The 26,888-nt window shown below is 31.4% G+C and overlaps 1 protein-coding gene across 1 annotated transcript; it reads left to right on the top strand.

Moving 5' to 3' along the window:
• The first annotated feature begins 314 nt into the window (after window positions 1–314).
• Window positions 315–26,888, top strand: LOC134710101 (kynurenine 3-monooxygenase-like). The gene is made up of 14 exons (XM_063570295.1): window positions 315–474; window positions 6,222–6,291; window positions 8,995–9,182; window positions 9,853–9,901; window positions 10,991–11,078; window positions 13,854–14,022; window positions 14,541–14,734; window positions 15,039–15,096; window positions 15,862–15,951; window positions 16,307–16,364; window positions 16,547–16,629; window positions 17,237–17,338; window positions 24,053–24,112; window positions 25,482–26,888. Exons 1-14 carry the CDS (start codon window positions 424–426, stop codon window positions 25,623–25,625), a joined length of 1,404 nt encoding a protein of 467 aa, XP_063426365.1. The 5' UTR covers window positions 315–423; the 3' UTR covers window positions 25,626–26,888.

The raw sequence follows: 26,888 nt of genomic DNA, 5'->3' as shown, positions 1-26,888 counted from the left end.
AATTGTGGCTATAAGTGTTATAAAACTGAATTATTCTTATAATCAATCCATTAAATTACAATATAAATTGTTCTTTCTATGCATTCTTTATACCTGTTTCTTTATGCAAAGAAAGATCCAGAAGGAAGTTAAAGCGTTACTCCCCTTTTCGCGGAAAAAAAATTTCCTGTTGTATTTTTTTTTTATTGAAATAGAAATTTGGAAAGATGTACACCTTGTACATGACGGACGAATTAAATATAACAAACTTAAAAAGAAATTGTTGTATAATTTACCGAAGAAGAATAGTATATCCAAAATATATTTAGAAAAGAAGGCTGTGCTCCAATACACCAATCAGTGAGCTTGTCAACAAAAATGTCCTTGACACTATTCTTCACATGCTTTTAAAATAGTCTTCAGAAGTTGACAGTCTGAATCAGCATGTCGGGTGAAAAACAAGTTAAACATGTAGCTGTTGTTGGTGGGGGTTTGGTAAGTCAGCAATAATTGTTTTGAATATTTCCTTTATTTTTAGTGCAATCATTTTTATTTTAAAATATCAGTACTGTTCTGCTGTTATAAAACATGTAAAATGAAAAAAAAAAAAAATATATATATATTATATATTCACAGGGGTCAGAACATTTTTTATGTACATGTCAGAAATTATGTTATCCACTAGATCACTCAACAGAATGTACTATGTCACTTTAATTTAAGAATTTAAACAGTGCATGTGATTATTATTATATTGTCCCACGATGAGCTAAAAATAAGAAACATCAACTGTATATGTAGGTTGAACAGTTTGAAACAAATCTGAATTGAAAAACAAGTTTTGAACTCTGTATATTAATGTAACATTTAAACTCCTAAGTCCTTTAGGGAACAGTCATTATTTATCAGCTGAGGGGGTCGGTGCATTTTAGGGGGGTCATTACCAAAAAAATCACACAGCTGGGGGGGTTGCCATCAAAAATTTTATTTTACTGGGGGGGTCACACAATGAAAGTTTGTATGTCTGTCAAGTATATAAATTGTTGACGATATTGTAAGTAAGTGTGCAATCTCTTTGATGATTTCTGTCATTTTAAAACCTTTAATAGCACCAGCAGGATGCCCAATCTCTCATTTGTAGTGTATCTAATCACTCATTTGTTATGGTTCATTATCCATAGGATGTGAAAATTTACAACTAATTCATAAGATTTACAACTGTATAAAACATGAAAAGTTTCTGAACATGCAGTTGAACAAGTTTATTCCAACTTTCTAAAGTGTTAAAATCATGTTGATGATATTTCTTAGGATAGATGTAGGACTGTTAAAGGTGTGTACATTCTAAAATCATTTGATAATTATATAGAAATTATTAATTTATTAAATTATTACAAAGTTATCGATTAAGATAAAGAATATTTAATGATTCAAGTAAGGGCCTTTAATTGTGTTGGGTAGCATGGCATTCACAAACAAAAAACAGTACACTCAGGGATTTTGTAAAACATTTCCACATTGAAATGAAATTGAATGTTCTTATAATAATAAACCTATAAATACATGATATATACAGTCGACTCTCGTTATCTCGAAGTCAGCCGGACCGGAGAAATATTTCGAGATACACATAGTTCGACTCAAACGTAAACCGGAAGTTTGACTGAACAAGGGACACCTCTTGCTTAGCATGGTAAAGCTAAAATAAATCAGGGTGAATATGGGAAGGGGATCGATATTCTGGTATCAGATCGATATATTTGTATGTCATGGTCTTTCGTTATTATAATAACATTGTTTTACTTATTCAATTGTTTCAGTTACAATTGTTTCCTATGGCAAAATTGTTTATTCTCGGATACAAAAGACTAAAAAATTTAAATTCCTCTTCATTTTTTTTTATCTCACTCTTTTTTTTAATAAAAGAAAATACAAGATTAAAGACGCCGATTGAGTAATTTTTAGGTGATCATCAACGGAAGTCATAATCCTTACTTTATACACACCCAAGCTCATTAGTGTAAATCACAATTAACTGTTTTGTAAACATTTTAAATACTTTTTCATGAACATAAACAAATGTATCACTAATTATTTATAAAAATTCTATACAAGATAATCTTAGGTAAACACTCGTGGAAACAGCATGTCATAAATCAATACAGTGGTCAGTGACTGGATATTTAATTAACTGGCCACCCGCTGATTGATACTTCGACACAAACTTTGTGTAGATAAGATTGAAACAACAGCAGGGGTCCAGTTAAGATATTTAATTACACGTGTATTGTCAGATTTACTCTTCAATCCATTTAAATGCCGGAGGTCATGATTTGACATATGTGTATTAGTTCGAGATAAATAATGAATTTTGAATGCTTTTGTTAACCTTGGGATCGTAAATTTAGTTCGACTCAACCGAAATTTCGACACATCCAATTTCGACTCATCAGGAGTCGAATTACATACATTTATATGGAACAAAGTTCGGGACCACGTGAAAACTTCGACTCATCCGAAATTTCGAGTCAACCGAGTTCGAGACAACGAGAGTTAACTGTATATATATATATATAACCAGATGCTCCGCAGGGCGCAGCTTTATACGACCGCAGAGGTTGAACCCTGAACGGTTGGGGCAAGTATGGACACAACATTCAAGCTGGATTCCGCTCTTAATTTGGATTGTGATTAAATAGTTGACACAGCATAGGTTTCTGACACAGAATGAATGTATTCAACTGAACTTAAAATTTTTGTTTTCTCTTAGAGCAATTCACTATGCTGTTGAATATTAATCCTCTCAAAAAAATGTTTGAAGAAATTTTCTTTTTATTTATGAAATTTCAAATGAGAAAAATTGAACCCAATTTTTTAATCACATCCCCCTTTCCCTTATTCCAAAACTAATTTCAATTAAAATATTCTAATGGAGTTTGCAACAATTACTACTCATTTAAATACATCATAAAATATTAAGATGTAAAAAAACTGCTTGTTATCACTGAATGGTAAAGATTATTTAAATTTATCAGTTGGTAGTAAAAAGTGAATATACATTGTATATTGTATATAACAAAGATTTAAGTTGATTCTGGACAAAGAAAGATAACTCCAATTAAAAAAAATTCTTGCTTACTATACTGGACAAAGAAAGATAACTCTTAATTAAAAAAAAAATTGCTATTTCACAATATTGTGAAATTAGATATTTCTTGCCATTGCACAATACTGTGCAATTGATAAGACTTGCTATTGCACAATACTTAATATAATAATTTTAGATCCTGATTTGGACCAACTTGAAAACTGGGCTCATAATCAAAAATCTAAGTACATGTTTAGATTCAGCATATCAAAGAGGCCCAAGAATTTAATTTTTGATAAAATCAAACTTAGTTTAATTTTGGACCCTTTGCACTTTAATTTAGACCAATTTTAAAACTGGACCAAAAATTAAGAATCTACATACACAGTAAGATTTGGCATATCAAAGAACCCCAATTATTCAATTTTTGATGAAATCAAACAATGTTTAATTTTGGACCTCGATTTGGGCCAACTTGAAAACTGGGCCCATAATAAAAAATCTAAGTACATTTTTAGATTCAGCATATCAAAGAACCCCAAGGTTTCAATTTTTGTTAAAATCAAACTAAGTTTAATTTTGGACCCTTTGGACCTTAATGTAGACCAATTTGAAAACGGGACCAAAAATTAAGAATCTACATACACAGTTAGATTCGGCATATTAAAGAACCCCAATTATTCAATTTTGATGAAATCAAACAAAGTTTAATTTTGGACCCTTTGGGCCCCTTTTTCCTTAACTGTTGGGACCAAAACTCCCAAAATCAATACCAACCTTCCTTTTATAGTCATAAACCTTGTGTTTAAATTTCATAGATTTCTATTTACTTTAACTAAATTTATTGTGCGAAAACCAAGAATAATGCTTATTTGGGCCCTTTTTTGGCCCCTAATTCCTAAACTGTTGAAACCAAAACTCCCAAAATCAATCCCAACCTTTCTTTTGTGGTCATAAACCTTGTGTCAAAATTTCATAGATTTCTATTCACTTAAACTAAAGTTATAGTGCGAAAACCAAGAAAATGCTTATTTGGGCCCTTTTTGGCCCCTAATTCCTAAAATATTGGGACCAAAACTCCCAAAATCAATACCAGCCTTCCTTTTATGGTCATAAACCTTGTGTTAAAATTTCATAGATTTCTATTCACTTTTACTAAAGTTAGAGTGCGAAAACTAAAAGTATTCGGACGACGACGACGACGACGACGACGACGACGACGACGCCGCCGACGACGACGACGCCAACGTGATAGCAATATACGACGAAAATTTTTTCAAAATTTGCGGTCGTATAAAAATATAAGCTCCAAAATAATGTTAAGTGTATATTCATATTTGAAACAGGACGGACCAGAACCATAAGTTGCACTCCCTAGAACTATATTATTAGAAAAATAAAATCCACAAAACATTTATAAAGCTTTAAAATTTTAATAAAGGCATTAAATGTATTTAGACATTTTCCTTCATTCTGTACACGAACCTTCGAGTTAAATTGCGATCTATATTTTTTTCATTTAAATGCTTATTTTGTCTTTTTTTCTTCTTGCATGTGTCAGAAATTCGTGTTTCAAGAAAAAAACAATCTGAAAAAAAATCGATGTGATATTTCATGTATTCAGGCTGTTTTATTCAAAGTAGAATTAAATGAAAAAGGTAACCAAAATCAGGTCTATCAGCTTCAAAACAAAGAACATTGAAGGTCATAATGAACATCAAGGGAATATAAAATCACCTTATAGTTTTTTTGCTTTATCCAATAAAAATATTTGAAAATAGTTAGAGAATATCAGTTATTAATGACTGCTAACATGCAGTCAAACTTAATTATCTTTATCAAATTAATAAGTTCAAGCTACTTATACTAAATAATAGAAAAGAGGGACAGAAGATACCAGAGGAACTTATAATTGTAGAATGTAATATAAAAAATCAAAGAAAATGACTGCAATCAGGGAAAATTTCTTTCTGCCATGCATACTCGGTAACAGATAGTGTCAATGTCCACATTCTTCCCATAGTTATTTGCCCACTGTTAATTAATAGGGATTTTTTTTAGTAGGGGGGTCATACTTATGAAACATCATTTTAAGGGGGGGTCATTATGTGGTTCATAAAAATTATGGGGGGGTTGCCAACAAAACTTTTTGATGTGAAAATTTGAACCGACCCCCTCAGCTGATAAATAATGACTGTTCCCTTAGTCAATTTTTTTTAAAGGATGATTGAATCATTAAATACCAAACTTGATGACCCTTCATTGTACAGTGCCTGGAAACAATTGATAGAAGTGGAAAAATTGTATATGATCTTAATGAGATGGTGTTCATCACTATATAATATATTTCATTATTTTTTTATTTTACACAATTTTAAGTTCACAGTTTTTGACCCATTATTTGCTATTCTTTCATTTGTCTTTATAATTAAGCACCCTTTTTTTCCTTAAACTTTTTTGTTAGGCCAAACTACATGAACTATAAGAAGTATTTGTGTTTGAAGGTAATTTATTGATTAAGTATTTTATCATGGAAATACATGTATTTTTGGAAATCTTATACAAATATCGATAAAAAAACATTATTCAGATAACATTTTTGTAAAAACTTCCCTATATTTCAAAAGAGGTAGAAAACACATCAATGTAAGTTGTATAAGCTTTGACTTCTCTTCTGAAATATGGGGAAGTTTTTACAAAAATGTTATCTGAATTATGTTTTTATTGATATTTCTTAATCAATAGAAGAGATATCAAAGCTTATACAACTTCATGATGTATTTGATCATGTTGATTACCAATCAAGTTCACACAACTTGTGACATGGTGCTATTTTTTAACATTTGTAAGTGGCAGATCCAGAAGTTTTCCTAAGAGGGGCCCGCTGACTGACCTAAGGGGGGGGGGCACTCCAGTCATGCTTCAGTAATTCCCTATATAATCAACTGGATCTGCCTATGAATTGTATAATGATCAATTGTACATATATAAATGATTTTTTTTATAAAGTTTTAATTTGTATATATAGTTATCAAATGTACCAGGATTATAATTAAGTACACTAGACACACGTTTCGTCTACATATACCATGTAAATGATTGTTTTAAACATGTTAAATCTCTAATGATTGTTAATTGTATATTTTTTTTATAGGTAGGATCCCTGAATGCTTGCTTTTTTGCCAAGAGAAAATATAAAGTGGATTTATATGAAATGAGAGATGGTATGGTTCAAAATTTTTAAGATGTTCCTCATGTACATTGAAATAAACTAATTAAGGGACATAATAAAATGATTAAAGGACAAGTAATTCAGTTTTGCAATTAGAGAAATACTAAGATATGGATTTATATTTTTCTATTTTGTCTGAATTTATCTTTCATTGATATATTACATTCAGATGAAAGATTGAAGAAAAAACACACAAATAGACTATTTTGACATCAAATGGTTATAGTCAAGCCAATCTAGCATAAATTTGACCCTAACCCAAAAGTAATTGCAACAGAAGATTTTCAAGTTTTAATCATTAGACATGTTAGAATTATACCCCAAATATACACAGAAAAAAGTCCCATAAAATATAACTTGAGGAAGACTACAAAAATTCCCCATTTAAAATTCCTTTGGAGATTTGCATTGAAAAGGGAGATAATACTTGCAAAAAAGGCAGAAATATCAATAAAAATTGATACAAAATTATAACTTCAACGCTTTTATTAATCAGAATGTATTGATTCTTGATTTTTTAGCGGTCTTAGGGTATAACAAACAACTCTAAAAGTGTTCTCATATCTTTTATAAAGCTATAATCTAGATTTCTTAATTCATTACTTGACCATTTATTGAATTTTTCAACATGTCTCAAAGAATCTCAAATTTGATAAAAATAATTAAGCATTTATTCTTCTTTTTGTGGTTTAAAGTTTCTTTAGATATGTAAGTTGGTGAAAAAATATAATATACAGATATAAACAATACCAAATTTTCACATTAATTTTTTTCAAAATGGTTACAAAGCTTCAAATTTGCAATTTCTTTAATGAAAAAAATAAAACTACACATAACATTTTGGTTTTGTACATTTCATGAGCAGAAGATTATATAATTTAGTCAAATTCAAACTTATAGCCCCATCAAAAATTTCAAGAAAAAAAAGAATTAGAACTAAAACATTTCTGTTGCAATTAGTTTGAGGTTAAATCTTAGTTTGACTAGACTATTACCTGTAAAATTAAAATTGAGAATGGAAATGGGGAATGTGTCAAAGCAACAACAACCCGACCATAAAGCAGACAACAGCCACCAATGGGTCTTCAATGTAGCGAGAGATTCCCGCACCGTGAGGCACCTTTCAGCTGGCCCCTAAACAAATATGCATACTAGTACAGTGGTAATAGACGTCATACTAAAATCTGAATTATAATACACAAAACACTAAAATTCAAAATCATGCCAGACTAACAAGTACATTTATGCCCAATTAACAATGATTAAAGGTTTATAAAAAAAACATTCTAATGTGAGGTTTATACACCTGAACAAACTTTCTTAATCTCTGAGGCTCAGTTTCACAGTCGATCATATGTATGACACCTTTTTTAGCTCACCTGACCTGAAAGGTCAAGTGAGCTTTTCTCATCACTTGGCGTCCGTCGTCCTGCGTCCGTCGTCTGTCGTCCGTCGGCTGTAAACTTTTACAAAAATCTTCTCCTCTGAAACTACTAGGCCAAATTCTACCAAACTTGGCCACAATCATCCTTGGGGTATCTAGTTTAAAAAATGTGTCCAGTGACCCGTCAAACCAACCAAGATGGCCGCCATGGCTAAAAATAGAACATAGGGGTAAAATGTGTTTTTGGCTTATAACTCAAAAACCAAAGCATTTAGAGCTAATCTAACAGGCATACAATTGTTGATCAGGTCAAGATCTATCTGCCCTGAAATTTTCAGATGAATCAGACAACCTGTAGTTGGGTTGCTGCCTGTGAAATGGTTATTTTAAGGAAATTTTGCAGTTTTTGGTTATTATCTTGAATACTATTATAGATAGAGATAAACTTTAAACAACAATAATGTTCAGCAAAGTTAGACCTACAAATAAGTCAACATGACCAAAATTGTCAGTTGACCCCTTAAGGAGTTATTGCCCTTTATAGTCAATTTTTAACATCTTTTCGTAATTTTTTGTAACTTTTCTAAAAATCTTCTTCTCTAAAACTACTTTGCCAAATTTAACCAAACATGGCCACAATTATCATTGTGGTTTATAGTTTAAAAAATGTGTCCAATGTCCCAGCCTACAAAACAAAATGGCCGACATGGCTAAAATTAGAACATAGTGGTAAAGTGCAGTTTTTGCTTTAAATTTTTGAAATTAAGACATTTAGGGCAAATCTTTCAAGATTTAAATGTCCATCAGAATAAGATATATCCCCTCACAAATATTTAGTTGAATCGGACAATCTGTTGTTGGGTTGCAGCCCTAAAATTGGTGATTTTAAGGAAATTTTGCAGTTTTTGTTTATTATCTTGAATACTATTATAGATAGAGATAAACTGTAAACAACAATAATGTTCAGCAAAATAAGATCTACAAATAAGTCGGCATGATCAAAACTGTTAGAGGACCCCTTAAGGAGTTATTGCCCTTTATAGTCAATATTGAACAACTTTTCGTCATTTTTGTAACTTGTATAAAAATATTTTCTAAAACTACTTGGCCAAATTTAACCAAACTTGGCCACAATCATAATACTAAGGTATCTATTTAAAAAAAAAGTGTCTAATGACCCCGCCTACCAACAAAGATGGCCGACATCAGTAAACACATTAACAGGTGAGTGACACAGGCTCTTGAGAGCCTCTAGTTTTTTTAGGTTACCAGTATGGAAGGATTCATATTACTTTAATTTGAATATTTAAGATATACGTACTATGGAGATTGTGAAAGGAAGAAGTATCAATCTGGCTTTGTCCTGTAGAGGAAGAGAAGCTTTAAAGCATGTTGGACTTGAAGATGAGGTTCTAAAGACAGCTATTCCAATGCGTGCCAGAATGATCCATGATTTAGATGGTACTTGCCATCCAATACCATACGGAAAGAGTGATCAGGTATTTGTCGGGTTGCAACGATGGTTGAGTCTCCACTCATTAAAACAAGTTTTTTTTGTATTTATAGACTGTTGAAAAAGGGGTAGAATTACGATCTATGTTTACAAAAAATCTCTCATGATTAAAAAACGAATTCCAAATTAAAGTGATGTGAGGGTGGGTAGTGTTTTTATCTCTCTATTTTGACTGACGTTTCTGGTCCATGGACATATTTAAGAAAAAACAGGAAAGTGTGATGAAATGCCATGAAAGGGGTCAGTATTATCATACCAAGCTTTGTCTGGTTAGACATTTATTCATTGTTAGTTTTAACTTCATTGTGTATACATGTATTCATACAGTTCCAATGCTGTAAATTGCCTAGTGGAAGAAACTGAACTATTCCTGGTAAACAGAAAGAGACTAGCAAATATTCACTTCTAACATATTATAGGAATGATAGTAGTTAATTGAACTGAGTATTCAGTCATCTTTTTATTTCATTGTTTATTGTAAACAAACAAGGAATACTATGAGTATATGCAAAACAAAATCAAACCAATGCATAAGTTAAAGTAAATTTGAAAAAAACCTTGGTAAAACATGACATGTTGAATAAGGCAAAATCAAAAAAACATGGCTTACTGATGGTAATTTATTTTAAATACTTAATAAACTTTTAATTTTACAGTTCATCAATTCTGTGGACAGAAGGTTATTGAATGAAGTCCTACTGACAGGTATGAACACAGATTACTTGCGATCCCTTTGATTATATTGCAAATTTGATGTAACTATGTAGTTTGTCTTGCAGTCAAGTGTTTCTTACACCATGTCAGCTGCAAACTGAATTTACGAGGAATTCATGCCCAAAATTAATGTAAAACATTTTTAAGTAACATAACATGGCTCATTAATAACAAACATAAGAAGACAAGGGAGATAATCGGACTAAAAATAACTGTGAAATTGTTTTCACTTAAAGGGGCACTAGCTGTCAAATTCATGGTCACCGATTTGACTCAAATTCTCATATTTGATTTAAAACAATGTAAAACATTTATCCACACTATCAAAAGTCTAAAATAAACAGTTTACAGAGCATGGGGTAGATAAAATATAGGTTCGTTTCGTGTGTATTTTAGTCCAGACGCCATCTAATTAAATATTGATTTGACCTCAGATGACCATATAAGCGATGTATTAACATAAATAAAGATATGAATTGATTAAACCAACACGTGCAATTGGATTTTTAAAAGTCTGATTTTATGTGCATTGAATTAGTAATCAAATGATTTACCATTATTTTACTTTCATTGTTGACATTCTTTTTTTTTTAAATAACCAGTACACATACAATGCATGCGTTGTCAATCTCTAGCTAGGGGTTAAATTGAGGTTCACATGAATACGGATTTAAAGAGGTCGACTAATTTACTTGCAAGTGAAAACCTAAGTATCAATGTTTCTTAGCGTAGTTTGACAAAATTGAACCTTTTTGGCTGCAAAAAGCGAATTGTTATTTCACTATTTCACTTTCATTATTGATTGAACAAAAAAAATCATACTTCAGATTTTTTATATATCTCGTAGCTAGTGCCCCTTTAAGAAGGGAGCATGATAATGACACTTTTTGGTACATTAAATGTGAAAATTACTGATTAGTATATAAATGATTAAATAACATCCTTCAATTGTTTAACAAACTATCTGTAATTTTAAAATTTTGTGGTCCCTTTTCTTTTGGAGCCTTCAAACATGCATTTATGGAAGAAAGAAAACAAGACTGTTCTGTAATCCCCAAAACTTGATGGTTATTATTCCAGCTGCAGAGAGGAACCCTCAAGTTACCTGTCACTTCAACCACAAGCTCTTGAAGTGTGATTTTAACACAGGGGAATTGACCTTTTTGACGTAAGTAAACATACAAAAAAAGTCAAAGCATTGGTTGCATTGGCTCTTTAATTTAAAACAAATTACCCACCACATTATTTATGCATGTGCCTGTCCCAAGTCAGGAGCCTGTAATTCAGTGGTTGTCGTTTGTTTATGTGTTACATATTTGTTTTTCGTTCATTTTTTATACGACCGCAAATTTTGAAAAAATTTTCGTCGTATATTGCTATCACGTTGGCGTCGTCGTCGTCGTCGTCGTCGTCGTCCGAATACTTTTACTTTTCGCACTCTAACTTTAGTAAAAGTGAATAGAAATCTATGAAATCTCAACACAAGGTTTATGACCATAAAAGGAAGACTGGTATTGATTTTGGGAGTTTTGGTCCCAACATTTTAGGAATTAGGGGCCAAAAAGGGCCCAAATAAGCATTTTCTTGGTTTTCGCACTATAACTTTAGTTTAAGTTAATAGAAATCAATGAAATTTTGACACAAGGTTTATGACCACAAAAGAAAGGTTGGGATTGATTTTGGGAGTTTTGGTTTGAACAGTTTAGGAATTAGGGGCCAAAAAAGGGCCCAAATAAGCATTATTCTTGGTTTTCGCACAATAACTTTAGTTAAAGAAAATAGAAATCAATGAAATTTAAACACAATGTTTATGACCACAAAAGGAAGGTTGGTATTGATTTTGGGAGTTTCGGTCCCAACAGTTTAGGAATTAGGGGCCAAAAAGGGACCCAAATAAGCATTTTTCTTGGTTTTCGCACCATAGCGTTAGTATAAGTAAATAGAAATCTATGAAATTTAAACACAAGGTTTATGACTATAAAAGGAAGGTTGGTATTGATTTTGGGAGTTTTGGTCCCAACAGTTAAGGAAAAAGGGGCCCAAAGGGTCCAAAATTAAACTTTGTTTGATTTCATCAAAATTGAATAATTGGGGTTCTTTAATATGCAGAATCTAACTGTGTATGTAGATTCTTAATTTTTGGTCCCGTTTTCAAATTGGTCTACATTAAGGTCCAAAGGGTACAAAATTAAACTTAGTTTGATTTTAACAAAAATTGAAACCTTGGGGTTCTTTGATATGCTGAATCTAAAAATGTACTTAGATTTTTGATTTTTGGCCCAGTTTTCAAGTTGGCCCAAATCCAGGTCCAAAATTAAACATTGTTTGATTTCATCAAAAATTGAATAACTGGGGTTCTTTGATATGCCAAATCTAACAGTGTATGTAGATTCTTAATTTTTGGTCCAGTTTTAAAATTGGTCTAAATTAAAGTGCAAAGGGTCCAAAATTAAACTAAGTTTGATTTTAACAAAAATTAAATTCTTGGGCCTCTTTGATATGCTGAATCTAAACATGTACTTAGATTTTTGATTATGGGCCCAGTTTTCAAGTTGGTCCAAATCAGGATCTAAAATTATTATATTAAGTATTGTGCAATAGCAAGTCTTTTCACAGTATTGTGCAATGGCAAGAAATATCTAATTTCACAATATTGTGAAATAGCAATTTTTTTTTTAATTAAGAGTTATCTTTCTTTGTCCAGTATAGTAAGCAAAAAATATCTGCAAGATTTTTTTTAATTGGAGTTATCTTTCTTTGTCCAGAATCAACTTAAATCTTTGTTATATACAATATACAATGTATATTAACTTTTTACTACCAACTGATAAATTTAAATAATCTTTACCATTCAGTGATAACAAGCAGTTTTTTTACATCTTAATATTTTATGATGTATTTAAATGAGTAGTAATTGTTGCAAACTCCATTAGAATATTTTAATTGAAATTAGTTTTGGAATAAGGGAAAGGGGGTTGTGATTAAAAAATTGGGTTCAATTTTTCTCATTTGAAATTTCATAAATAAAAAGAAAATTTCTTCAAACATTTTTTTGAGAGGATTAATATTCAACAGCATAGTGAATTGCTCTAAGAGAAAACAAAAATTTTAAGTTCATTTGAATACATTCATTCTGTGTCAGAAACCTATGCTGTGTCAACTATTTAATCACAATCCAAATTTAGAGCGGAATCCAGCTTGAATGTTGTGTCCATACTTGCCCCAACCGTTCAGGGTTCAACCTCTGCGGTCGTATAAAGCTACGCCCTGCGGAGCATCTGGTTTACATAAATAAGGCCGTTAGTTTTCTCGTTTGAATTGTTTTACATTGTCTTATCAGGGCCTTTTATAGCTGACTATGCGGTATGAGCTTTGCTCATTGTTGAAGGCCGTACGGTGACCTATAGTTGTTAATATTTGTGTCATTTTGGTCTTTTGTGGATAGTTGTCTCATAGGCAATCATACCACATCTTCTTTTTTATATACAGTAATCAAAATTTGAGTGGAAAAGATGTATGTTGTTTTCTTGTACTATAATTGCAATTAAGAAACAAAGGAAAAATGTAAGATGCTATTTCAGTATGTTATATAAAAAAAATGCTATTAAGATTTGAAATGGGATTTTATATTTTTATGAAACCATCACGTTTTTAACAATAATACTATGTGTTTGGATCAACTGGCTTTTATGCAGAATTTTGGCAAAAAAAATAAAAAAAATATCCACGTTAATACAATTTTTCCTCACTCCCCAAAAATTAGTACCCATAAAAATAATAAATTAACTGTATCATTTGATTTGTTGGATTTGAAAAAAATGTCTGATGAACATGATGAATTGGTGGATTCTATCTTCAAATATCCGTTCCCTTTAACTTTTAAATTTATATTTATTTCTTAAAACTTTCTTACTTTTTTATGTTTCCATTTTATCATCATTAGGAAGGAAGGCAAAGAAGTTAAAAATAAAGTAGATCTTATTGTTGGAAATGACGGAGCTTTCTCTGCCATTAGACGTCAGATGATGAAAGATACCTTATTAGACTATAACCAGGAATATATTCCTCACGGCTATATGGAGTTAACAATTCCTGCCACACCATCAAATGATGTAAGCTTACATCTACTTGTGATTCACAATTCATCCATTAACATCCATTGCTGTTAAAAAATATAAAAGATACCAAAGATGCGATAAAAATTCATAATTTGTATAAAAATAGACAACACCATGACCAAAAAGATGAACAATAAAATATTTGATTTCAATTGAACTAGCCATCACCATGGCCAAAATTATGAATGATTAAAAATCATAATTTTAAATAAAGTAGACAACACCATGACCAAAAAGAAAAACAATCAAAAGTTGAATAACAATATAGCAAAACATTACGCAGGGAATATAAGACTGAGAAACTCAAAACCCACAAAAAACATGAGGTGAACCATTGTGTATTAAGGAGGATCATGATATTTAAATAAAATGAACTTACTGCAGATGTGCAGTACTAATTCTTCTTCTTTCACCAAGTTGAATAATTTTAACAGTTAGGCACTATTATAAAGGTTTAATATTAATTTCATAAAGTCTTAAATACAAATTAAAAAAGGATTTTTTTTTCACAGTTTGCCATGGGAGTGAACTACCTACATATTTGGCCAAGGAATGAATTCATGATGATAGCTTTGCCAAACCTGGACAAATCATATACCTTAACATTATTTATGCCATTTGAAAACTTTAATCAAATAAAGACTGAAGATGATGTCATGGATTTTTTCAATAGGATGTTTCCAGACTCTATACCTCTAATAGGAGAGTAAGTTTCAATGCTGGCCTACATGTTTAAAAGGGGAGACAATCACATTTTTAGGTTGAAGAGTATATTCTTTTCATGAGATCATTCATAGTTCCATTGTTTTCTGATAGCAATTTATAGTTTGGGTAACATTTGTACCCTTTTTAAAATTCAATTTTGAAGGTAATTAATATTTTGTTGGTGATGGTTATTTCAATAAAAATTTAGATGGACAATAGGGATATATATTTGTATACAAATTTTCTTATTTTAAAACTGCTGCAAAATGTTTTTCACCAAAATATATCTTAATATTATTTTTCAGGAAATTCCTGAAGGAAATCTACCAATCTAGCAAAGCTCTTCCAATGGTTTCTATAAAGGTAAGAGATAGTTTCAGATTCATCCACCTTAAAATGAGGGTTCATATAAAAATTGAGAATGATCAGCTAAAGGCAGAATTATTTTGGCATACAAATTAAAGAATAACTCTAATTAGATATTAGAAGATGTGGTGTGAGTGCCAATGAGACAACTCTCCATCCAAATAACAATTTATAAAAGTAAACCATTATAGGTCAATGTACAGCCTTCAACATGGAGCCTTGGCTCACACCAAAAAACAACAAGCTATAAAGGGCCCCAAAATAACTAGTGTAAAACCATTCAAACGGGAAAACCAACGGTACTAATCTAATAAAAAAAATAAAAAAAAAAAAAAAACGAGAAACGAGAAATATGTATAAATTACATAAACAAACGACAACTACTGTACATCAGATTCCTGACTTACATGACTTAGGACAGGTACAAACAGTTGTCTACAGTGTTATCAAGCCATTGCAGTCATGTGGATATACATCAAGGAAACATCAATTAACACTAAAGACAACAAGTGGTAAAAATATGGTCTTCAGCATAAGACAGATACCCATACAATATGGCAAGCTCTCAATAACCCTGTGTCTGATAACGTTGGTGAATCGTTAAACAGAGATAATGAATTCAGATTTCCAGCAACACTACATTTCCAAAAAGAAAAAAAAAAAAAGGCATAATGATATGTTAAAAGACAACGGGTGACTGGATAGATATCCAATTTCAGCACCAAACAACACTATTCCCTCAACTTGTGTCTTTTTTTTCAGTGTAGTCCATACCATGTCAAAGACAAAGTTGTGATAATGGGGGATGCAGCACATGCTATGGTACCATTCTATGGACAAGGAATGAATTGTGTATGTAAACTTTCAGACTCACCAAAATTAGAGGAGAAAAAAAATATTTTCCATTTTTTATTTGTTGCAAGTAAGATAAATTGCATGGTATTCATAAATTACCTTGCAAGTGGCAATTTAAATACAAAAAACAAATTGCTCCAGTAGAACTCTGGTAAATTTGGTAAATAAAACATAATTCAACTATTCCTCGTCACATACTTTAAAGTATCACAGCAACCATGATCATTTGTGTTGTACCTGAAAATTGGTATTTATGAAAAAAATAAATGAATAAATTGAAGCATTGAAAATTAACTTTTATATTTTAACATATTTAAATTATAATTTTCACATTTTCATGTTTGATTTTCAGGGTTTTGAAGATTGTATTGTGTTGAATGACATGCTAGATAAACATAGTGACAACTTAGGTGAGTTGTTAAAACTTTTTAGACATACATAATCAAAGTATTTTATGAAACTTGAACAGAAACTTTTTTCTGATCAAAAGACAAGAAAAATTCTGAAAATCCAGTTTAAGAAATATATGGCCATTGTTTAAATGAAAAGGAAAATTGTTATAATATAACATCATAATTCCTGTTTATTACAGAACTCGCCTTGAAAGCGTACACAGAACACAGAAATCCAGATGCTAAAGCTATAGTAGATCTAGCCATGTACAATTATGTAGAGGTAAATATAATAAATAGTTTATGATCATATGATCTAATGTAGTAGAATTTAAGAAAAAAACACAAAAGTTTTTGCATGCATTTATTGTTGTGATTGTTTATTAATTGTACTCTTGTTTGAAAAATTCCAATAGGGAACATATTTAACATAAGTGTAGTATTAAACTATTATTTAAGAAGTTTCGTCCATTGGTCTCTTCAATTTCTTTATTTTCCTTCTTAAGTATTAATTGCAGTAAAATTGTCAGATAAATTACTGTAAATTCAGAAATTATTGCGAGGTTTTTATTATTGCGATAAATGCGATAGAGTTGTAACCGCAATAATTAAAACTCGCATTTTGAAATAATACATATGAATTAAACAGGATTTTTTTCAAAATAGTAAAAATTAAAATCGCATTTAAGTCTCAAATGACAAAATCGCAATAATAAATGCACGCAATAATATCAGAATTTACAGTATTGTGATTTCAGGAAAGGTGAATACAAATTATTTATCAACATTGTAAATGCAAGTTTTTTTTCTCTCCCAAACTTATCCTACTGTAAATTTTGCAATATAAAATATAGTGTTATTTGATAAGCAGTATTACATTATTATTTCAGATGAGAAAATCTGTTAATTCCAAGATGTTCCTGTTGCGTAAGAAGATTGACAATATGTTACATTGGATATTCCCTAACTCTTGGGTTCCATTATATACTATGGTAAGAATTATTGGATATTCCCTAACTCTTGGGTTCCATTATATACTATGGTAAGAATTATTGGATATTCCCTAACTCTTGGGTTCCATTATATACTATGGTAAGAATTATTGGATATTCCCTAACTCTTGGGTTCCATTATACATGTTATATACTATGGTAAGAATTATTGGATATTCCCTAACTCTTGGGTTCCATTATATACTATGGTAGGAATTATTGGATATTCCCTAACTCTTGGGTTCCATTATATACTATGGTAGGAATTATTGGATATTCCCTAACTCTTGGGTTCCATTATATACTATGGTAAGAATTATTGGATATTCCCTAACTCTTGGGTTCCATTATATACTATGGTAAGAATTATTGGATATTCCCTAACTCTTGGGTTCCATTATATACTATGGTAAGAATTATTGGATATTCCCTAACTCTTGGGTTCCATTATATACTATGGTAGGAATTATTGGATATTCCCTAACTCTTGGGTTCCATTATATACTATGGTAGGAATTATTGGATATTCCCTAACTCTTGGGTTCCATTATATACTATGGTAAGAATTATTGGATATTCCCTAACTCTTGGGTTCCATTATATACTATGGTAAGAATTATTGGATATTCCCTAACTCTTGGGTTCCATTATATACTATGATAAGAATTATTGGATATTCCCTAACTCTTGGGTTCCATTATATACTATGGTAAGAATTATTGGATATTCCCTAACTCTTGGGTTCCATTATATACTATGGTAAGAATTATTGGATATTCCCTAACTCTTGGGTTCCATTATATACTATGATAAGAATTATTGGATATTCCCTAACTCTTGGGTTCCATTATATACTATGGTAAGAATTATTGGATATTCCCTAACTCTTGGGTTCCATTATATACTATGGTAAGAATTATTGGATATTCCCTAACTCTTGGGTTCCATTATATACTATGATAAGAATTATTGGATATTCCCTAACTCTTGGGTTCCATTATATACTATGATAAGAATTATTGGATATTCCCTAACTCTTGGGTTCCATTATATACTATGGTAAGAATTATTGGATATTCCCTAACTCTTGGGTTCCATTATATACTATGGTAAGAATTATTGGATATTCCCTAACTCTTGGGTTCCATTATACATGTTATATACTATGGTAAGAATTATTGGATATTCCCTAACTCTTGGGTTCCATTATATACTATGATAAGAATTATTGGATATTCCCTAACTCTTGGGTTCCATTATATACTATGATAAGAATTATTGGATATTCCCTAACTCTTGGGTTCCATTATATACTATGGTAAGAATTATTGGATATTCCCTAACTCTTGGGTTCCATTATATACTATGGTAAGAATTATTGGATATTCCCTAATTCTTGGGTTCCATTATATACTATGGTAAGAATTATTGGATATTCCCTAACTCTTGGGTTCCATTATATACTATGGTAAGAATTATTGGATATTCCCTAACTCTTGGGTTCCATTATATACTATGATAAGAATTATTGGATATTCCCTAACTCTTGGGTTCCATTATATACTATGGTAAGAATTATTGGATATTCCCTAACTCTTGGGTTCCATTATATACTATGGTAAGAATTATTGGATATTCCCTAACTCTTGGGTTCCATTATATACTATGGTAAGAATTATTGGATATTCCCTAACTCTTGGGTTCCATTATACATGTTATATACTATGGTAAGAATTATTGGATATTCCCTAACTCTTGGGTTCCATTATATACTATGATAAGAATTATTGGATATTCCCTAACTCTTGGGTTCCATTATATACTATGGTAAGAATTATTGGATATTCCCTAACTCTTGGGTTCCATTATATACTATGGTAAGAATTATTGGATATTCCCTAACTCTTGGGTTCCATTATATACTATGGTAAGAATTATTGGATATTCCCTAACTCTTGGGTTCCATTATATACTATGGTAAGAATTATTGGATATTCCCTAACTCTTGGGTTCCATTATATACTATGGTAAGAATTATTGGATATTCCCTAACTCTTGGGTTCCATTATATACTATGATAAGAATTATTGGATATTCCCTAACTCTTGGGTTCCATTATATACTATGATAAGAATTATTGGATATTCCCTAACTCTTGGGTTCCATTATATACTATGGTAAGAATTATTGGATATTCCCTAACTCTTGGGTTCCATTATATACTATGGTAAGAATTATTGGATATTCCCTAACTCTTGGGTTCCATTATACATGTTATATACTATGGTAAGAATTATTGGATATTCCCTAACTCTTGGGTTCCATTATATACTATGATAAGAATTATTGGATATTCCCTAACTCTTGGGTTCCATTATATACTATGATAAGAATTATTGGATATTCCCTAACTCTTGGGTTCCATTATATACTATGGTAAGAATTATTGGATATTCCCTAACTCTTGGGTTCCATTATATACTATGGTAAGAATTATTGGATATTCCCTAATTCTTGGGTTCCATTATATACTATGGTAAGAATTATTGGATATTCCCTAACTCTTGGGTTCCATTATATACTATGGTAAGAATTATTGGATATTCCCTAACTCTTGGGTTCCATTATATACTATGATAAGAATTATTGGATATTCCCTAACTCTTGGGTTCCATTATATACTATGGTAAGAATTATTGGATATTCCCTAACTCTTGGGTTCCATTATATACTATGGTAAGAATTATTGGATATTCCCTAACTCTTGGGTTCCATTATACATGTTATATACTATGGTAAGAATTATTGGATATTCCCTAACTCTTGGGTTCCATTATATACTATGATAAGAATTATTGGATATTCCCTAACTCTTGGGTTCCATTATATACTATGATAAGAATTATTGGATATTCCCTAACTCTTGGGTTCCATTATATACTATGGTAAGAATTATTGGATATTCCCTAACTCTTGGGTTCCATTATATACTATGGTAAGAATTATTGGATATTCCCTAATTCTTGGGTTCCATTATATACTATGGTAAGAATTATTGGATATTCCCTAACTCTTGGGTTCCATTATATACTATGGTAAGAATTATTGGATATTCCCTAACTCTTGGGTTCCATTATATACTATGGTAAGAATTATTGGATATTCCCTAACTCTTGGGTTCCATTATATACTATGGTAAGAATTATTGGATATTCCCTAATTCTTGGGTTCCATTATATACTATGGTAAGAATTATTGGATATTCCCTAACTCTTGGGTTCCATTATATACTATGGTAAGAATTATTGGATATTCCCTAACTCTTGGGTTCCATTATATACTATGATAAGAATTATTGGATATTCCCTAACTCTTGGGTTCCATTATATACTATGGTAAGAATTATTGGATATTCCCTAACTCTTGGGTTCCATTATATACTATGGTAAGAATTATTGGATATTCCCTAACTCTTGGGTTCCATTATATACTATGGTAAGAATTATTGGATATTCCCTAACTCTTGGGTTCCATTATACATGTTATATACTATGGTAAGAATTATTGGATATTCCCTAACTCTTGGGTTCCATTATATACTATGATAAGAATTATTGGATATTCCCTAACTCTTGGGTTCCATTATATACTATGGTAAGAATTATTGGATATTCCCTAACTCTTGGGTTCCATTATATACTATGGTAAGAATTATTGGATATTCCCTAACTCTTGGGTTCCATTATATACTATGGTAAGAATTATTGGATATTCCCTAACTCTTGGGTTCCATTATATACTATGGTAAGAATTATTGGATATTCCCTAACTCTTGGGTTCCATTATATACTATGATAAGAATTATTGGATATTCCCTAACTCTTGGGTTCCATTATATACTATGGTAAGAATTATTGGATATTCCCTTACTCTTGGGTTCCATTATATACTATGATAAGAATTATTGGATATTCCCTAACTCTTGGGTTCCATTATATACTATGGTAAGAATTATTGGATATTCCCTAACTCTTGGGTTCCATTATATACTATGGTAAGAACTATTGGATATTCCCTAACTCTTGGGTTCCATTATATACTATGGTAAGAATTATTGGATATTCCCTAACTCTTGGGTTCCATTATATACTATGATAAGAATTATTGGATATTCCCTAACTCTTGGGTTCCATTATATACTATGGTAAGAATTATTGGATATTCCCTAACTCTTGGGTTCCATTATATACTACGGAAAGAATTATTGGATATTCCCTAACTCTTGGGTTCCATTATATACTATGATAAGAATTATTGGATATTCCCTAACTCTTGGGTTCCATTATATACTATGGTAAGAATTATTGGATATTCCCTAACTCTTGGGTTCCATTATATACTATGGTAAGAATTATTGGATATTCCCTAACTCTTGGGTTCCATTATATACTATGGTAAGAATTATTGGATATTCCCTAACTCTTGGGTTCCATTATATACTATGGTAAGAATTATTGGATATTCCCTAACTCTTGGGTTCCATTATATACTATGGTAGGAATTATTGGATATTCCCTAACTCTTGGGTTCCATTATATACTATGGTAAGAATTATTGGATATTCCCTAACTTTTGGGTTCCATTATATACTATGGTAAGAATTATTGGATATTCCCTAACTCTTGGGTTCCATTATATACTATGGTAAGAATTATTGGATATTCCCTAACTCTTGGGTTCCATTATATACTATGGTAAGAATTATTGGATATTCCCTAACTCTTGGGTTCCATTATATACTATGGTAAGAATTATTGGATATTCCCTAACTCTTGGGTTCCATTATATACTATGGTAAGAATTATTGGATATTCCCTAACTCTTGGGTTCCATTATATACTATGGTAAGAATTATTGGATATTCCCTAACTCTTGGGTTCCATTATATACTTTGGTAAGAATTATTGGATATTCCCTAACTCTTGGGTTCCATTATATACTATGGTAAGAATTATTGGATATTCCCTAACTCTTGGGTTCCATTATATACTATGGTAAGAATTGTTGGATATTCCCTAACTCTTGGGTTCCATTATATACTATGGTAAGAATTATTGGATATTCCCTAACTCTTGGGTTCCATTATATACTATGGTAAGAATTATTTTATGGGCAATTTCAGCTGTGGCCATTACTTCAGTCAAGGGTCTAACTTTAACAAAATAAAGGTTGTATATTTTCCCTTTGAAACATGTAACCGTTGCTTTGCTTTTGCGCCAATTGGCATTTCATTTGCGCCAAAAAAAAAATCATTTGCGCCACAAACCATATTTCATTTGCGCCAAAAACTAAATTTTTCATTTGCGCCAATATTGCAGGTAAATACATGTAAATACAGGTAATAATAGTATAAAATATTAAATTTTTCAAAAAGTCTCTTAATAATGAAGAAAGTTTTAAACATATTCCTCAGAAATCAGTTATCATAAAATCATACAAGTTATGCTAAAACCTTGATAAAATCATACAAACTATGCTAAAACCTCGATAAAATCATACAAGTAATGCTAAAAGTTGTTTTGCTGTCCGTATCAGTCGTAATCCTGGCTTTACAGGATTTTTTTGGTACACCTGAAGGATTTGTCTCCATTTTTTAAAACATTTGATAACCGTTATATGTGGTCATCAAATATCACAGAATTTTTTCCTCTGTTTGTCTCAGATTTGACTATGTCCATCCTCACACTGGACTGGTCATGTGAACACTATATATATAATTATAACCTTAGTGACTCTCAGTTTTGTATTAGAAATGAGTATGAACTCACACATGTATCCAGGGGGAGTTATGTACAAACAAAAAACAAAATAAATCGTAAATAATTTTTAACTTTTCCGTTATATTACCTGTCATACCTGTAAAATGGCGCAAATGAAGGTTTTTTTTTGGCGCAAATAATATATAAACTTGTGGCGCAAATGAAAGTTTTTTTTTTTTTTAAATTGGTGCAAATGAAATGCGCCCCATGTAACATACATATGTTATTACAGATTTTTGATATTTTAGCCCACAATAACAACATGCATGTTATTTTTCTCTGATTTTTATTTAAGTTAGACCCTTGACTGTACTTAGCTTCCATCATCAGTTGTCAGTAAGGTTTTCTTAAAAATTTGTTCTTCTAAAAGCACTTAAACCAATGCTTGCCTCAGCTTCGTCTGTTTGTGTTTAGGTACTATGAAGTTTGCGACTTTTGTCTAGGTTCATCAACCAACATGTCCATCATAGGTAGAATTGAACAAAGGGTTCAATCTGAAGATTTTGGCTAAAATCTTGAAACTATAGCAAAGAAAGAGACTATCAATTGAGAAATATCAGGACCTCTGTCATTATCACTTTGGAATATTCTGTCAACCAGCTGTATTAAAAAAAAGAAGAAACAGAGGCGGGTTTAGATGGCCCCCCTTTTCTGGGCAGAATTTGGTTGATTAGAAAGAGAATTTCTTAAGCATGACCGAAGCAGGCCCTCTCTTAAGCACTCAGTGGGACCCCACTTATGCAAATTTATGGATCTGCCACTGAGAAAAAGTATTCAATTATTACTTCTCAGGAGCAAGTATTTTACAACAATAAATACTATAAATTCAGCAAAAATAAATGCAATTATTCAACTATTTAATTTATTTCTAAAAGAATTATGTATTTGTTCATAGGTTTCATTCTCCAGAGAAAGATATCACTTATGTATAGCCAAGAGAAAGCAGCAGGATAAGGTAATATTGTATATAAGAAGTCCAAATATTTAGAGGAGCCTTTGTGGCCATCTGAAAAGTGTGGAAAAAAAAGATTGTTTAAACAATGGAGTAAAATTGAGAATAGAAATGGGGAATGTGTCAAAGAGACAACAACATGAGCCAAAGACCACCGATGGGTCTTAAACACTGTGAGAAAATCTTGCACCCAGAGATGTGTTTCAGCTGGCCCTTAACAACAATGTGTACTAGTTCAGTGAAAATGGATGTTACACTAAACTCCAAAACCTGTTCATGATGTTAATAAAATGAAATTAAAAATCAAACAAGACTAACAAAGGTCAGAGGCTCCTAACTTGGGACAGGTGCAAAAATGCTGCAGGGTTAAAGATGTTTTGTGAGATCTCAACACTCGGGCGTATGACATTTGCGCCGATTTCATTTTTTCATTTGCGCCGATTTTATGTTTTCTCCTAATTAGATTTACAGGTAAGTTAACACTTGCACATGTACTATACCATTGGTAAAATCTGGTTATAAATGTAGTTCACTTATGTTTAAGTTAATTTGGATTCATATGATATATAGTTCTTGAACTTCGTTGTAACACAATGGACATATGGACATGGACTAAAATGAGCCAATGAGTCAATTCCTAATTCCTTTATCATTGACGGTCATACATATCGGAAGGTCAGTGTCCTGAAACATAACAACATATCTTACAAAGTACCATAAAATCGTGTAAAGCCAAACTCACCACGGATTCTGATGGTCTGGCTGGCTATTGTCAAAAGACTTGAAAAGCATAACCATGCGGCAGATCGATGACCGAAAGACAAAGGCTAAAAACTATGGGTACAGTCAAGGAAAAGGTCTGAAGATGTATCAAGTATGACTTCTTCCACCACCCCTCTCCTCTGTACAACTGGCTAACGGAAGAGGTCAAAATGTTAAATGAAAAATAACTTGGATGGAAAGTTGTCTCATTGGCACTCACACATCTTTATATATCTATTCACTTGTAATTTACCTGTAATTTACCTGTAAAAAAATCGGCGCAAATGCAAAACGCCGCAACACTCAATACCTCTAGCCAATGCAGATTAAACAAACACACAGTAAAAAGCACATTAACACTCAGTTTAAAAGAAGTCCAAGTGATGTCAGGATAGGTAACAAAAGAAAACTTAAAGCAAATTGTCATTTATAAAAAAAATAATAAAGGACTACAACCAGTTACTGACATGCCAGCTCCAGACTTCAAAACTGATTGATATATATCTGAAATCAGATAAATAGATAACTTAACAATGCTTAAATTTAAAGACCAATATTTAGGCTAATGCACTATACCATGTATACAGTTTATTATGAAATATTTTAATAGGTACTCAGTTCTTTTATACAAGTTGGTGTTGTGAGTTTAATGGTTGGTGGTTTCCTGTTAGTTAGACGTGTGAACCAGACAACCGATATTGTGACCACTCTACAAGGAAGGATACAGTCATTGCTGGACGGACTTCACCTTTGATCTTATAACTCTTGCCTAGTTGTCATGGTGATTGTACATTTTGATAAAAAACAAAAATCAAATACTATTTGATGATAGAATTTATGGAAATCAAAAATATGTTAATTTGGTCCGAGTACACAGTTATTTCGTAGTGCATTGCTTTTAGACAATAAATGAAAATTAAAAAAATCCCATCTGCGCTTTCTCAATAATATTTTTACACTGTGTTGTACTACTTTTGGGACAGATTATATCAAAATTATAGAAAACTTCATTATGGACAATTTTATGTTAAGGGGGTCTTGAAATCTTTTGACAGCTTCAGAAGTGCTAATTTTTTACCTTTTTCAGCTGGACCTTATCACTTTTTTCAATGTCATTTCACCCCCCAACTTGCTATATGAGGCATTAAACATGGAGAAATAAATTTGGAAGGGGTATAACAAAAATTGACAAGTAACACACTGTCCACACTAAGGACTATATTCATGGACAACGAAAATCAAAGGACGATAACTGTGTACTCGGACCATTTGTTTTATAAACTATTTTCATCCACCAATGTTCACATATAATGTTTTTTTTTTAATGATTAGATATAAAATGATTTACCTGGACATAAACTTTTGTAAAGTTTTATTTTCATCATTAGGGACTATGTTTATACATGTACTACCTGTAGCTAAGGTGTCCCTGAGGAGAGGGTAGTAGGGTTGTGGTTATTCGTGGCTAATGGTGCTCTGATGGTAATAGACAAATTTCAATGTGAATCTCGTCTTTAGATTGTTACACTTCAAAGTGAATCTCAATATGATAGTCTCTAATAACATTATTTAATTTTCAAGGGGGAAGGGGGTGGGGCTTGTCTGATCCCCACCACCACCTTTGGCTACATATGTATCAGATTAGTGCTGCAAACACAAGTTTTTCTTCTCAAAATTACCTACGGATATAGCTATTAGTCATGAAGCAACTATCATGAAAAATATCATTAATATGGGATTCTTCAAAATGGCTAGGCAAGTAAGAAATCAATAGACTAAGCAAATGTAGGAAGAGTTTGAAATTGTGATGCATTTTTTTGTTTTTAAGAAACATGTGCAGTCGGTCACCTTATTTTCTGTAATACTGACTTTGTCGGAATATTGTTAGGATGGACATGTATCTTGATTTTTGTATGTATTGTAATAATTTTTCCACAAACATTCCATTATTTTACATATGCTAATGAATTCTTTGACAGAAAATTCCATTGTACAAAATGTATTACCCTGTTCAATA

This window comes from Mytilus trossulus, chromosome 3 (genome assembly GCF_036588685.1).
Source record: "Mytilus trossulus isolate FHL-02 chromosome 3, PNRI_Mtr1.1.1.hap1, whole genome shotgun sequence".
In the NCBI taxonomy this organism is placed as follows: Eukaryota; Metazoa; Mollusca; class Bivalvia; order Mytilida; family Mytilidae; genus Mytilus; species Mytilus trossulus.
Note: the sequence above shows the minus strand (reverse complement) of the source record. Positions and strands in the feature narration are given on the sequence as shown.

Excerpts from the sequence above, each read along its gene's own strand:
- LOC134710101 (XM_063570295.1), top strand. The coding sequence starts at position 424 with ATGTCGGGTGAAAAACAAGTTAAACATGTAGCTGTTGTTGGTGGGGGT. Across the intron at positions 6,292-8,994 it reads TTTATATGAAATGAGAGATG|ATATACGTACTATGGAGATT; the intron begins GTATGGTTCAAA and ends TGAATATTTAAG. Across the intron at positions 16,630-17,236 it reads CCATGTACAATTATGTAGAG|ATGAGAAAATCTGTTAATTC; the intron begins GTAAATATAATA and ends TTATTATTTCAG.